The sequence below is a fragment of the Chroicocephalus ridibundus genome, chromosome 23, assembly GCF_963924245.1.
Source record: "Chroicocephalus ridibundus chromosome 23, bChrRid1.1, whole genome shotgun sequence".
In the NCBI taxonomy this organism is placed as follows: domain Eukaryota; kingdom Metazoa; phylum Chordata; class Aves; order Charadriiformes; family Laridae; genus Chroicocephalus; species Chroicocephalus ridibundus.
In genome coordinates, this window is record NC_086306.1 from 5,707,623 (window position 1) to 5,723,249 (window position 15,627).

Here is a 15,627-nt window from a genome sequence, read left to right on the forward strand (position 1 = left end):
AAAAACTTTCAAGAGCAGACAAGTGCTTTTATTCTCTCATCAATTAAACAGTTCAGTTCTGCCTAATTCACTTTTGTTTTCTAGGGCACGGTTCTATTGTAAAGCCTGTCACAGTGATATACAGGATCCAGAGTAGATTAAAAAATATGAATGTAAAACCAGACTCTACTCAAAACTTTTATCAGGTAATTTTTTAAAATCTGTTTCCCCTTTAAAAAAAATAGATTCAATGAATATCTGTTAATTGTACTTTTATTAAGTATTTTTCTAGAAGGATACGTTGGAATACGCAGCCATTTACTTACCTGATAAAATAGGGAGTAAACAACAAGCTTTACGTTAAATGCGGACATACACATGCCTCCCTACTTGTGTTTCAGACATGCCTACTTGTATTTCAAACACTTGCAAATCCTTTAAGCAGCAGATGGCAGCCAAGCCCCGTTATAAAACATGCCTCTGAACTGCAGATGGCTGAGATAAAGGCAAAACTCATTCATACTGTGCTCAGCCAGACTGAGCGAACAAGCACAAACATGCTGACACCTGGAGGACTCCATGTAGTAATGGCATGTAGAAAGAGAAGCTGGAGCCCATTTCCAGTCCAACACACTCATCAGCATAGATGTAACTAAGGTCCCTGAAAGCCAGCTACCTCCCAGAAAAGAGGCGTCCATAAACCGCAAAGACATCTTAATAAAAGTCAACGGCAAATGAATAGAAAGACATTGACACTGTAGGAGCTCTCCACCTGGTTGGTTTTCTTCTTGTTTCCTAGGCAATCTTAGATTTTTAAAAGGACAAGATGACATTTCAGTATAAATGTGTATTAATAAAAAGCAGTTGTTTACAAACTTGCAGTTCTGCACCAGTTATACTGTGGAGAGAGTGGTTGCCTGAGGTGGATCAGGAGCTTTGCCAGGCATAAGACCTTGCCATCGGTTTCCCCTAGGATTCTGGATGTATCAGAGCAAAACGGAGCTTAATTATAAGCACCTTGGTTCCTTCCTCCACTCTCCGTATACTGTAGTTAAAGTGGTACATGGTGTTCTGGATTCCTCCAAACTCGTTGTGAGGGAGGTGAGGGGAAGGGTAGGTGTAGATGTAGATGAGCATGCCTCCAGTACCTGCAATGGAAACAGGGAGATTCAGTTGGCAAAAAGCAAGTTCATTGTCATGAATCTAAAAACTAATACAGGAGCCTCAAAGATTGGGAGCTTTAGTCAAATGAGCTGCTATTGTTCATTTTAACAGGAGTATAAATGGCAGAGTGCAGTCATAACAGACCACAAAGGCTATTTTTTCCTTTATCATCCAGACTTAATCAAAAGGTATTACTGTTACTAGATGATTTTTTTTTTTTAATCATCAGATACGTAATTAAGAGGCAATAGAGCTTCTTGAGACAATGGGGCCCCGCCCTGCTTTGGGACCTGGTCAGGCAGTGCGAGTAAATGAGAGCTTTTCTCCCTGTTCTGCATCTCTGCAGCACCTCAGAGCTGCCCGGGGCATCAGGCCCTGTGCAGGTTGTTGGCAGTAACCCAGGGAGTCTGTGATAAAGGCTGGGACTGAGACCAGTTCTGTGGAGTTGGCCAAGTATCTTGGTTTAGAAGAACATAAAACCATAGAATGGCTTAGGTTGGGAGGGACCTTAAAGATCATCCAGTGCCACCCCCTGCCCTGGGCAGGGACACCCCCCACCAGCCCAGGTTGCTCCAAGCCCCAGCCAACCTGCCCTTGAACCCCTCCAGGGATGGGGCAGCCACAGCTTCTCTGGGCAACCTGGGCCAGGGGCTCACCGCCCTCAGAGTGAAAAATTTCTTCCTGATAAGCAATCTAAATCTCCCCTCTTCCAGTTTGAAGCCATTACCCTTTGTCCTATCGCTGCTTATTAGTGCCTGTGTAAGACAGGCTGTTCTGAATTTTCATTCTCTAAATTGACCTATGATACTTCCACTTAGCTTCACCTAGAGGAATTGAGTGGCATGTAGCATCCTTGGAGAGAGCTCTCTAGCCATCCAGCTCCCACCTCGCTGAACCACAGGGCTGTAGGAAGAGGTATCCTGTTACTAAGGCTAAATGCACCTGCTCTTAGCACATCTGTGTAGTGCAATTACAGCTGAAGGTTGACAAATCACCTGTTCAGAGAGATGTCCCTTTTTCTGCTGGGGGTACGTTTAGAATCACTAGCTGTTTCATCTGGGTTAATATGGTTTGGCAATAGTTATGACATCACAAAGTTGAGGGTATGTGAGAGGGTTCAGCTGTCAGTTTGAGATAAAAAGATATGTGTCTGAATGTTCCTCCGGTCCAGCCTTTCCTGTCCCATCTGTATGCATTGGACATGTTTAGACACATGTGACATGGAGAGCTTTGCTGTGCCTCCTGTCAAATGCTGACAAGGGGGGGAATGCAGATTAGCAACAAAGATAGAGACCAGGGGAGTGTGGGGAGTAACATCGTGTATCCTGAACTGCTACATCACCCTGTAAAGCAGGAGATGTAGGTAGGCTCTGGTGCTCTTAAAAGAATCTCAGAGGGTGCTGCTGTACATCCTCAAATCACTGCCTGGTGTTATAATGCTGGGCTTAATGGCTCATGACCTCAGATTATGGCCCAGAAAGGACTAGATCAAATGTCAGAGAAAAGATGTTCCAGCTGTTAAATGGCTACTTTAGGATTTGGGGAACTTGAGCTCATTTTCTTGATCAGCTTCCTCAGATTCAATCTGGGACTTTAGGCCACTTAGCCTTTTGGAATTTTGATTTCCTGATGGGAAATTGAGGAAGTTAAAAATGGTTTGACTCACAGAGAATAGTGTCATAAATAATTGCAAGTCACTTATGATAAGTATGAGGACGGTAGAAATACAGAGTATGAACTCCTACCCTCTGGATTATTTATTTTTTTCCCTTGTATGGAGGACCATGTTTTTGTAGAGCACTTAGAGCATGCCTTCCCCCCTGCAGGGGCAGGAATCTCCTCCTCCACACTCTTAAGGACAGGCCCAGCCCCAGAACCCCCACACACCTTGGACTTCCCCCTCCCTCCAGGACCAGTCCTGGGAACTCCCCCTTTCCGAATGTAAGCTGTGATTCTCCCTTGGTGAGAACGCATCTTGTTCCTTCCCATGGAAAATAAGAGCACAAATGTCATACAGGTCATGTGTGTGTTGGCTGTGTTCAGGGTACGATTCCTTCAGCTGTTCCTCCACCTGCAGAAGTGACAAAGGTTCCCTCCACTTTTGGGGGAAAAACTCAGCAGTTCTGAGTGAGTTTTAGCTTCTGGATTCCAACACAAGAATCTCACAAAGAAAAGGAGCTCCCTTTGGAATGAAACGGTGTGTTAAGTATGTAGAGCTCACCATATTTAAGACCGTTTTATGCATACCGGATGGAATCGCTATTTTATAACGCTGTGCTGTATTTCTGAGCAGTTGGTATGAATAACCAATTACTCAGAGCTCCTTTGTCTACATTTCTGAAGCCCCCACAGAATCCTCAAATGCCATGGTAGCCATTTGCAGACACAATCTAAATGCAACTGAAGGCTATACAAAAGGATCCCAATTCTGTTTCATTGCCTTTGTTTCAGAGAAACTGAAATTGCATAGAGAATTGCATGTTTCAGATGGAGAGCCTGCAAAGTCAAGCTCCTTGGTGTTCTTCCACCTTGGGGTTTTGTGGCTGGGTAAGGAGTGTAAAGCTGCAGGTATGCTGAGCAGCCATTTCCTGGCCTGACTTACTGAGAATTTGCGTGGAAAGAGGGAATAGCAGGGTGAGCCTCTTTACTAATTCTTCTGCTGTTGGTGGTGGTTGTGGTTGAAGCGTATGGTTTATGGCTTCTCCCTATCTTGATTAATTGAACAGTGTAGAAAACACAATTTAGGCCTCCACATCCAAATCCTTAGCCTCTCATACTCTCCTGCAAGCTCAAAGCCCGTGCTGTGAACTCCTGGTACCCCTGTGGAGGAACAAGGGGAAGCAGAGGGGATTGGTACACCTCCTGAAAGTGCTCACTGCCTTCCAGACGGAAGCCCAAAGATACCATTACTGATCAGCTGAGTCCCGAGCATGTTTTATTTGTCTCCTTCTGAGAGAGCAGAGCAGAGGCAGGAATAGTTACAGGTAGAAACACGAACAGCCGACACCAAGATTTGCTCTTTGCTCAGATATTCAATTGCAGTGTGACACTGGTAGCAACGTGGAAGATTCGCAAACTCAGGTATACTCTAAAAGTTTGATGTAAAGGCAAATAACGATCCAAGAGAAATCATGCCCTACGGCCTTTTGTTCTTGTAATGCATGCTAGAGGAGTCCTTTCTACGCCATCTAAATTCTTCCCAGCCGGAGGAATCTGATTTCCCAGCAGGGTTTACACACTAGTGGCAGAGCATAGTCATCTGCCGTCTAAGGCAAGGTGTGAATTGCAATATTCTTATCTACACTGTACTTAGTTTGCCAGTCCAGTTGACTTGCACTGGGACTTCTAACCTGAGCTGCTACATTCAGCATAAGGAAAGGGTATCATGGTCTGATACTGAGCTGTCAGTAATAGCAAGCTGTTATGCTCTTCCAAAGCATCCACTAGAGAAGGTGACAGGACATATTGGCAAACAGTGTCATACCAGAATTTGCAGGGAGTAAACAGGAACCTAGTAGGGAGAGAGATGCGCAAACTAGTGTTTCTTGCCTTGTTTCTGCTTGTGAGCAGTTTTCAGCTGCTGTAGAACTGAAGAGGCTTAATAAATGATGTCTGTCCTCCCTCCAAAACCCTATTGTGTGCTTCAGCAGCAAAGGCAAATGTCAGCATGGCAAGGACTCTAAGGTGTCCTCTGGAGAGCCCTGCATCTTAGCAGCTGTCCCCAGCACATACATGGTGTCGGGACAATAAAGTGTTGCTCAGTGCTGCTGTCCTACAACTGATTAGGTCAGCTGTAAATATTGGGACTGCACAGTAAATACATACTACCAGATTCTGCTGACTTGTTAAATATAAATGAAAACATAATTAGATTTATAATGTGTCCCTCCCCCTCCTCATGCCCAATAACATAATTTACCAAAGCGGGTGGGGGGAAAAGAACAAGCCCTCACAACCTGCTGAAATATCATTATTAACATGCATGTGAAAAGTCAATTATGCCAGAGGGAGGTATTTAAGTGAAGTGAGTTTCCATACTCTGGGATTACACCTTGGGGATTATATATTTCTTATTTATTTATTTCTTTTCCTTGAGATCTCTACTGCTGCTTAGCAGTGAGGAACAAAAACGTTACTAAGAGAGATTTTTAAATCCCCTAAAGAAATAGCCAAATATGCAGATAAATAATTGTTCCGATCCCCATCAAGATTCTCTCTCATCACCATATCATGAAGACTCTATATTCTATCCAGTGAGTGCAGGTCTGTTTTCTGGTGCTTAGTTTTAAATGACACCAGGGACTGGTCTTCCAACACTTCCCTGGGGAAAACATTTTACCGTACTGTTATTAGTTGCAGTATTTATTATTTGTATTATAGCGGTGCCTTGAGGCTTCTACTGGGACTGGGATCCTGTTAGGCTGGATGCTGTATGTGTGCATGGTAAAAGGCAGTTTCTGCCTTAAAGAGCTCTCAGTCTAAACAGAAAGAGCAGACAAAGACTGGGAGGGCAAAGGGGAGTAGGAAAGGGTGAAATGAGTTATCGAAAGTCATAGAGGAAACCTCACAATGCAAAATACAGCTCTTTGGGGCTGACTTTCCCTAACACTAGAGTTCTCAAATTAATCCCAAGTAATTTTTTATTATTATTTAAACCAAAAGTAGAATTGGATCCAATTGCCCATTTTCAGATTAAAGTGAGGTTTTCCACCTGGGGTGTTCTGCTGATAAAAAAGCCCCATCTGATTTAGGATGATAAACTGCAATCTGATCCAGGGAAGGCAGACATTTTAATGCAAGTCTAATTTTCAGGGTTCTCCGTATGTACCATAGGGATTAGTTCTACTGTGTCCTGCAGGCAGTGCCTTTAAAATTACTTGGATGCTTACCCTCTTGCCCCTTTACAGGGTCCTTTGACAATAGCTGTGTTTATTGGGACATTTAGCCGGCTAAATACTTAAATTCCAATTATTTTTTTAAACAAAAATTTGCATCTGAGATTGAGACAAGATTTGCATGTGGGCTAATCAATGAAGAATGTAATCAAACCATAATTCAGGGAAATTCAATAAGGTATAGTGGGAAAGAATTAGGCATGACCTATTATAATACTCAAAACACATACTTGGTTCAGATCTTGCCAATATTGCTGGTGTCTTAGACTATTTTAATGAAAGGTATCTTCCGTCGTATTGCACATATTGTCTTGTACGCTTCTTCCTTTCTCTTCTTGTTTCCCTCACTGAGAATACGCAGATCTTTATATCCAGGGGAAGAACTTAGTGTCATTTAAAAAACAAATAAACAAAAAACCCAACCAACCAACCAACCAAAACAGTTGTCACAAACCGATACAGAAGTACCCTAAGACCTATAAAGCTCATCTAGAAGTGAATCCGTAAAGACCTGTTAGGATTCCTCGAGCACTTCTGAGCCCCTGCATCGATACACTTGCTTTACTAGTCATGGGTTTTCCACACGTTCTTGCCTAAGGCATGAGAAATTTAATGGTGTATGTTCTGCTGAATTGTTGACTCTTGTTTTTTCGCTCCTGCTAAGTTTCTAGTGAGGCATGAAAGAATGTTGGTGAGCAAGGCTCCATGCGTACACAACTCTGCGGCATCTCCTTCCCTTTGCCCTGGTGTAGAGTCACTTCAGCCAAGCAATGGATTAGTAGAAACTGAATTAGATTAAAAGAGAAACCAGGTTAAAGAACCAAGTTTTAGCTCCCTTTTAATTGTAACTTATCTAGTGCCTGGATAATTGCTCGTAAATACCTGCTGAGTTGCCAAGCCTGTGTTAAGGCTTGTCAGTCTTTAATAAATCTTAAAGACTTAAGATCCTACTCTTTGATGCGACCCATCACTTCCCAATCCAAAGGTAGGGCAAAACAAGGCAGTAATGCTGAGCGCTCCAGCTCAGCTAATCTGGCAGAATGCATCACAATCTTTATAAATGTGTGAGAAGGGCTGTGCAAGAGCTCCTGAAAAGGTCATTGGTATTTTTGGAGTGATAAATCATGGAGGGAAAGATTTGCATTTTGGCTGTATAAAATCCAGGGCTGGATTAGAGAGAGCATACTTTGCAGTAATATTTCTCTCCTGACTTGTTTTATTAGCTTCCTTTAAACATGTTACATTATTGCTTATAGAATTTCATTTACTTGGATTGGCAGCTTGATAAATATGTCTATTGGCGATGATTTGGATTGCTCTGGGCATTAATATTATTAAAACCTGTCACAAGGAAATGTCTGAAAGATGACTTACTGTAAAGATTACAGCATGAAATAAATCATACAATGGTATTTGTTACCGTTTATGGCCTCTTGGAGCCGAGTCAATCCCTTTTTATGTTGCATTATTTTTCAAGTTTTTATAGCCTTACATTATATATCGCTGTCAGAAATGAACAGATGGGGTGTCAAACACGAGCCTTCTGAATAATTCCCACCCTCGGGTTATTTGTATGAAGGACAAGTGTAAAACTGTGTTCTCAAGAAAAAGGAGATAGATAGAGGTGGAGAAAGTGTTGTTACAGTGAGCAAGATCCCTTTTGTCAGCAGGCACATTGTGCTTTTGATCACTACCTGGTATTTACGCTACAGGGTGGGGGCTCTGTGGAAAATTTAGCAGTCTGTTGGCATAGCAAAAACCTCACAAGTTAGACAAGTTTCATGTTCCTTCAGCTTTACTTTTATTGCTAGAATGGGAGAGAGCCGTGGAAGGGGTGTTTCAGTGACAGCCAAACCTCAGAGGATTTGTAGAAACACGGAAAAGTGTGGATGCCTATAGGTACCTCTCGAACATTTCACAGGTAGAATTCTAAAAAGAGTCCCTCCTGAACTACACAAATGGCATTTCTGGAGGTTGGGACACATAAGAAAAGTTGAACAGATGCTTTGGACACCGGAAGTTTGTGAACTGATGTTAGGCAGGGAGCTCCTCTAGGAAGAGGCAATAATATTTTGCATTCCACTTTGTGTTGGGAAATCCCATCTTTCTTGCTGTGTATTTTTGAGCACTGCTTCTCAGAGTCAGGGTGACAGGTTGGATGGAGTGATGGTTAAGCTGGTAAATACACAGGCAGTTAATTGGGTTTATTGAAGTTAAAAAAATTCAGGTGGGAGACATTGTCCATGCATACTTTCCCCACAGGGTTTCTCTCTTCAAATCTTCAACCCCCAGAATCTTGTACAGGTACACAGAATATGAATCAGCATCATTTTTGAAACGTGACTCTTCTTGGTATAAATGGATCTTTAAGCACCCCAATCAATTGTTCTGTCGATGCAGGCTGGCTGAATCTTGCTCATGGAACACTGAGGTCTTATTGTCACTGAAACTTGCACAACCGATAAAGCTGACGAATCATTGTGATGCAGCAGATATTTTAGTGGATTTCTGACACAGGAAACCTAGCTTCCATGGTGTGCAAAATCTGCCAAACTTGTTTTGTACAGACTGCATTGTCTCTTTGCATGAAAACCATGTCTGTCTACTGACAGTGGAAGAGGGGTTTCACTTTATCTTATCTTTTCTTTTCTTTTTTTTTTTTTTTTTTGAAACCCTAGAATAAGCAGCAGCATACTCCATTTGGGCTTTAAGTCACCAGAGATGTTACTGATAACTCTAACAGGCCTCTTCTTCTGTCAGTGATTTTCTTCTTGATTCAGTTTTGGTTGAATTTTGTATATAGCCCTCCACTTATTTTATTTTTTCCTTCTCTTCTGGAGAGTAAAAAATTCAAAATACTAGAAAGAAAAGGTCTCAGCCCTTGCCCACCCTTATATATTGAATTTTTTCTTAACTTCAGTTTGTATTCATGCTCACTGTATTTGGCACCTGAACTCCCTGTGATTTTAGCCAGCTGCCATTCCTTATGAATTTAGTCAACTAATCCAAAGTTTGTTCCAGCTTCTTTCTGAAGCTCTCTTCCCTTGTGTTCACATGCCTCTCTTGTTTCTCTGAGACATTATAGATCAGAGAGCTTTATCCTTTGCAGCCTCTCCCTGTATTCCTCAGTCTTTTTTTTTTTCCTATATTTCATGTGAAAATACGCCACCTCTCTCTTCCCCAGGCCCTTGTCCCACATCTCTCATCAAGCTTGCGTAAGAGTTTTAGGGATTCACATTCACCATGCAAAGTACAGTTGTACTGCACATTGTAACTGGAGTTGCGCCCACCTGTACATACTAATCTGATTCCACGTTATACAATAGTATAATCACTTAAAGAATTTGCATGACTGATGGTGTGAGTTCTGAGTGCATAAGGATAAGTTTCATAATTAGCTTTCCCTGTGAACTTGTGCAAACCAGTCTATTTATAATTTGGTCAGCTCCTGATTTTTAATGAGGGTGCTGAGAGTGACTGAAGCCTCTGGCAGCATGCATTTCATATTTTAATTACCCACAGTAATTCTGACAATTACACCAATGTCATAAATCACATCATAATGACCCATTAAAAAAAGAAAACACCCATATTTAATGATTGGATGGGGATTTAAGTTAAACAGATATGCAATGGCTTAACAAGAAGCCAAAAGCTCCATGGAGTTTCGGAGTCTTCCAAATCTTTTCATTGAGTTATGGCTCCAGAAGGTGAGGAAACTTTGTGCAAAGTTCCTTTCACAGGCCAAGTCCTGATTCCTGCAGCAGGGGATTGCTTTTCCTGGGATGAAACCCATTCCTGTGTGCCAGGCTAGAACTGGAGTCCTACAGGATTTGAATCTTGGTAGCTAATTGGCCATTCTGGTCTCTGTCTCTGAGTCCAGGAGAATTTAGGATGTCCCTTACTCTTGGCAATACTGATACGGCAGTCACAAGCATCCCTGGATGTCATACGAGCATAGTGGCATTGGTTTTTAGCCAGTTAACTTGAGTTTTAGTAGGGATAGTGTAGAGGTACAGCTCACATATTTTTCTGTTCTGGCAGATAGCTTTTGTTACACTGCCCGTGGTTTAATGAAGTGTAAATTTATCTATCTTGTGTGTGGTGCTTAATGCCCTTCTTAGCATTGACCGTCATTGAAGAGGGCAGTTAGTAAGGGATGGTCAACATCACATTGGTTCATAGCATTTTCTCCTCTGGTTATTTCTTGGGTGGTGTCACTGTGTGCTGCCTCTTACGCAAACCTGAAACAACGGGGCTGGGCTAGGTCTGCAGGTAAGTCCTCTGAGGAACAGAGTCCGCACAAAGTTACCACCAATTCCACCAAAAATAAGGCTGTGCTGCCCAGCGTAGCCTATTCTTCAGATGGGCCCTGGCTCCCTGGTTTTGGCCCTTAGTGAAAATCACTTCTGTTATCTAAGATCTTGAGTAAGCCAAGTTCTGCTCTTTAGATTATTTTGCTATTAATAACGTCACAATAAGTGGGTGGAAGTAGCTAATGGCTCTAAGCCGCAAATGATCCCAAATGTTCCCAGTCTCTACTCTCCTGTAAACCTTGACAGATTGGGAGTGCTTAGTAAAATATTGTAACACTCAACACGCATTTACAAGACAGCGATCTGTCCCATGACGGCTTCCAGATGTGTGAGTGTGTGCAATTTCATAATTCAAGAACAGATTCTATTGCCCTCTGCAGATCCCCCATCAGGCTGTTCATAAATGCTGCTCATAATTAAATTAACGCACTAACTAGCCATGCAAATTTTGATAAGCATTGACCAAAAAAATAAAAACGGGAAACTGTTGAGATGCTCTCAAAAAATGACAAGGTTGTCTTCAGAGATTATTTGTCATTATGAGAAGATTTGGTTCTTCCCTTCCTGTTTGCCAAATTCTACTTTGTCCCTTCATACATGACAACTGTTTCAAGGTTTAAATCTAATAATTAGGAGCTGAATTTTGCCACCCTTACTCAGGCTGTCTGCTGTCTTACTCTCGGAACAGCCTTTCTGGAATCAAAGCAAGCCTCTCTTCTGTGTGTGGGTAGCAGGATTCGGCTTTAGTTTTTAAAATACAAGCTGTGCCCAGCCCAGGTAGCTGTGGAAGAACAGAAGAACACACATACACTTGTCCATGCTGAGGAGGAGGACTGCGTTTTTATCTAGCCCTCCTCTGCCCTCAGAAGGGGAGAGAGAGACTTCAGCAAAGATTTCACAAGGGATGTTATGAGTAACGAGCTGTTGTTCTCTGTCAGAAACAATGGCTCATAGCTCAGCCACAGGAGATCTGCCTGCAGAAGTAGTATCCAGCCTCCCTGTGATAACTGTGCTATATTAATTTGCAAAAGTTTGGGAGTTATCACACCTGGTTTCTACCTATGGCTGAGCACCATCTCCTTATATAGTAAAGTGTTAACTGAGGGAGGTGATTTGGATGGAGGTTGGATGCAGAAGTGGAGAGCAGATAACAAAAGCAGAAGGTGTCTTTTCTTAGCTGTCACTCCGAGGTTTCTTTAGTGCGATAGACCCTAACGCAGGGAGCTCAACGTTCAGACCCTTCAGTCCAGTCATCCCGATGCATTCTGAAGTTCTCCCATACTGCCAACTCTTCAGACTTTGCCACGCAGGTATTGGGGGTACTTCCTAAGGCATCGTCACCTGGAGTCCTGTTATTAGAGGATCTTGGCTCCACTTTCAGATGTGGTGCTGGACAATGTCTGTTAGGCTCAGCTTCAGCCCTTCCGTTTGTGTGTTCTGTGAGTCCCAATGCTACACGGCTCTTTCTGTGGTGTTTTCTCAGTTCAACTTAGTTTACCTTTATTGTTGCTCGGGTTTACAGCTCTAAATAACACTGGAGTCCCTAAACTTAGTGGGAGACTGTAAGTATTGCTGCAATATAGATGATAACTACAGATGATTTTTATTTTAGTGTATTCTGTACAACCACACTGACTTCACTGGGATTACATGTGCATTGCTTAGGGGCAGATTTGGTTCAGTGGATGTAATTAAGAAAAATTTAACTACTCATTTTAAGATTGGTTTTACTTGTTGCCTGATGTATTTGTTAATTATTGGATGGAATACTCTAAACTATAACATTTTGCAATGACGCATAATACCTCTGTGTCAATTAATTAAGCCTGGTAGTTCCTTGTGGGGCAGGGAAAGCGCTTTGATGCATCGTGATTGGAGCGATATAATCCATGATGATGAACAAGCCAAGTCCAGACAAGCACCATATTCTCACCGTGTGGGCCTGGGAGTGAGAAAAGGGGCTTTGCAGCAGCCTTCACAGGCAATTTTCATTGTGTGTGTGAAACTCCATTCCTCCCTAAAGGAAAAGGTTAGCATATGTGTGGATCTGGGAGCGATTCAAAAAAACAGTAAGAGGATTCCCAAATGGGATGTGAACCGAACAGCCCACATGCCAAGTGTGAAATCATCCCAAGGCTGTGGCACAGAGGTAGGGGAGGCCATCGGGGCATTTGTGCTGGTGGGCTGGGGCTTTCCAGATCCGGCTGCTGGAGCAACCTGCCTGCGTCGCGCAGTACTCAGGGGGCTTTCACTCCGCAGACTTCTGCGCACAGATTTCTCATGTGTGTAGGTTTCTCTACAACTCTTCCAGGCCTTGCTTGTCCTCAGGTGCTTTGTGGAGTAGGCTTGTAGAAGCGTTTCTCTCTCTCTGGGCAAAATTTAGGACACAGAAATAAGCTGTGATTCCTGAGGATTTGCTGCTATTCTGTACTTAGAGCATAGAAGGCAAACCAAATGAGCACAGACCTCGAAGCGTACTCATGATGTTAAGACTCATTGTAGCCATGTTTTCCCACGACAGGGAGTGGAAGAGCTGATGTCGGAAGACGGCAGGCGAGGGATTCGACAAAGCTTTAGGGCTTTGCAAAGGCATTATGAAGAATTTAAAGATAGCTTGTCAGTGGGAAATTGTTGGCAGCTAACAATTTGATAAAAGGACTTCCACTCCCTGCCTTCTAATGCTATAGACAACTGTTAATCACTTATGTTAGTCCTCAAAGGAAGTTTGAAACATCTTGGATGTGTCTGACCATCTTCTGGTGTAGCTGAGAGCTACATTATCTACTTTGATTCATGGAAACATGAGTGACTGGCTTATGTTAGGTTGTGGCAGTGGAAACAGGCAAAAAATAAATGTTTTACCTCATAGCACTCTCAGTTCAGCTCTGGTACATTGGACTGAACTGCCATTTTGGATGATACATGAGATATTGAACTGGAGTTATTTGCAGTATAAAACCAAATTTTTCTGAGTTTAATGGTGGGCTATTGTTGTAATAGACTCAGCTCATCAGCGTGTTGGGCACAGGCTGATTACACCAGTGGCTTATGCACCTGACACTGTGGAACAGTATTTTCAAATGTTCAGCCCAAGGACCACATTTCAGAAATGCCCCAGTCCGAAGTACCCGTGCTTTTGTAGGTCAGCTCCACTTGGATGGTCTTTGGTAACGTGGTCTTGTGCTTTTTTGATATTCTCTTCAGTGCAGTGTAGGTGGTAAGGATCTCAAATAAGAATGTGATAAAGAGAGGTAACACGGGCATGGCAATGCACAGCCTCATGTGAATGCAACTGTTTTCTTTCCAGACTTGTGCAGAGACAACAGGGATAACTCTGCACCCACAGCACAGTCAATTTGTGACCCAGATTACCTGCTAATGGTTGTAGTGAGTGACTGTAGCTCAATCAGGGACTATTTCTGTCTCTGTCGGGTACTACAGCATGTCAGTTCCAGTGCCCTCATCCTCAAGCTCCTCAGAGTCCAGTGCAGGATGATTTACGAGTCTCTCAGGAAAATCAGATTTCCGTAAGAATCATGTAATTTGCAGAGTGTATGGCAGAAGGAACCCTTAACTAAAGAACGGCTTGTTAAGTCAGAACGTGCTTGGCTTTGGCAAGGTGGATGCCATCATGATGAAGTGGGTTTCCTGCTGTCTTTTCCCTCTATCTCCCAGTTTAGGGATCCAACAGGTGTTCTCCAAGGCGTATATATTTCCCATAATATTAGAATGAGGAGTTGTCATTTCTGACAGGTTGTGTATATAGATGATGGCTTTATTATGATAGAGCTGTACGCATTGATTGATTGGTAAATCTGAGTCAAGTAGGGGAGCTTGTGAGAAGACAGTCTCTAACTTGCCAAAATACCATTTAATCACCGGCCTAAGGATTCGTTATCTGAGGAGGAGACGCAAGGATAATGGATGCAATTGCTTGCAGGTAGCACAGGGCTGTGTAGAGACACTGCAGAGACTTAGATGGGTACTGCTCCCCTTTCCCTCCAGTTTCGTACCAATTTAGCTTGCTAAATTCAGGAGAGCCAGTTTGAAGCGTCTCCCTGTCAGAGATGCAAAATTACCTTTCATTCTGCTGAAGGGTGGGTAATTCAAAGCTGATAAAAAAAAAAATGCTTCATGCAACCTGCTGTATACCTGTGAAACTCCCTGCTGCAACTGTGCATGACTTACAGAATCACGGAATGGCAGGGGTTGGAAGGGGCCTCTGGAGATCGTCTAGTCCAACCCCCTGCCAGAGCAGGGTCACCAGCAGTCCTCTTCTGGAGCAGTCCTTTGAAGCAGTTTGGTGTTCAGAGCAGCATCTGATTGAATGGCTTTTGTTTCACGTGGTCTTGTTGCTGCTTCTGAACTAACACAATGCTCACAAACACAGCTACGTATCTGAAATTTGCCTCTAAGAATATCCTGCAATATGGGCCTAATTTAAAGTCCCTGTAGACAAGGGAAAAATTCCTGCTGACTTCTTTTTGCTCTTAATCAAGACCATGTTTATATAAATATTGCTTCAATGAATGTCCCTACTGAAGAACTCATTATTTAAAATAATCCTAGGGACCAAGTCCAAACAGCTATAAACATCACAACTAATACAATAATTCAAGGAAGCACTCTGCAGTATGTTTTTCCTTATGTTTGTCTCACTCAGCTGACATTGACAAAGGAATTTCTTCTCCACACAACACTTTTCCCCCTGTATTGACACGGTTAGCATGTGATTCGTACATCCTAACTCTTCCTTGCTAGTGTGAGCCATGAAAGCTATGATGTAGATGAAGAGGGCATTGCAGCAGCAGCTGGAGATGTGATCTCAGCTTGGGTGAACTGTAGCTACCACTGCTGAGAGGTTGTTCTGTCTTTCTCTCTGTTTTAGGGGGTTTGACAGCCAAGGAGAGAACAGCAGAGTCATCCTAAATGCAACAGGAATGTTCCACTGGTGTGATGCTCTTCACTGCAGGAGGCTCTTCTGGTAGGTGTGGGGTATTTGCTTTTGGGATCCTCACCTGTCTTCCTCCTTATTCTCCTCAGGATAAGCTGGAGCTTCAATGCATTGATCTGGGTGGAGGGCACATCACTCTCTAGTTTACTCTGTTTATTTTGCAGTGTTATCTTAGCCAATTTCTAACTTTGATTTCATATACAAAGGTAAGAGACAGACCCCGCCCTGGAAGAGAGAGACTGAAGGTTTACCATTACCCCCTTTTTCAGGATATTTTGCAGATAAAGTATCTTGACCAGGGTCATGTAGAGACTCTGTT

At 42.8% G+C, this 15,627-nt stretch overlaps 1 protein-coding gene across 1 annotated transcript in view; it reads left to right on the forward strand.

The window, feature by feature from the left end:
• KCNU1 (potassium calcium-activated channel subfamily U member 1) overlaps positions 1 to 15,627 on the forward strand; it is a 344,169-nt gene that overhangs the window by 137,563 nt on the left and 190,979 nt on the right. The window contains 5 exon segments of the mRNA XM_063358923.1: positions 85 to 185; positions 953 to 1,080; positions 13,796 to 13,881; positions 15,243 to 15,316; positions 15,319 to 15,338. Of these exon segments, the coding sequence (XP_063214993.1) occupies positions 85 to 185; positions 953 to 1,080; positions 13,796 to 13,881; positions 15,243 to 15,316; positions 15,319 to 15,338 (409 nt within the window).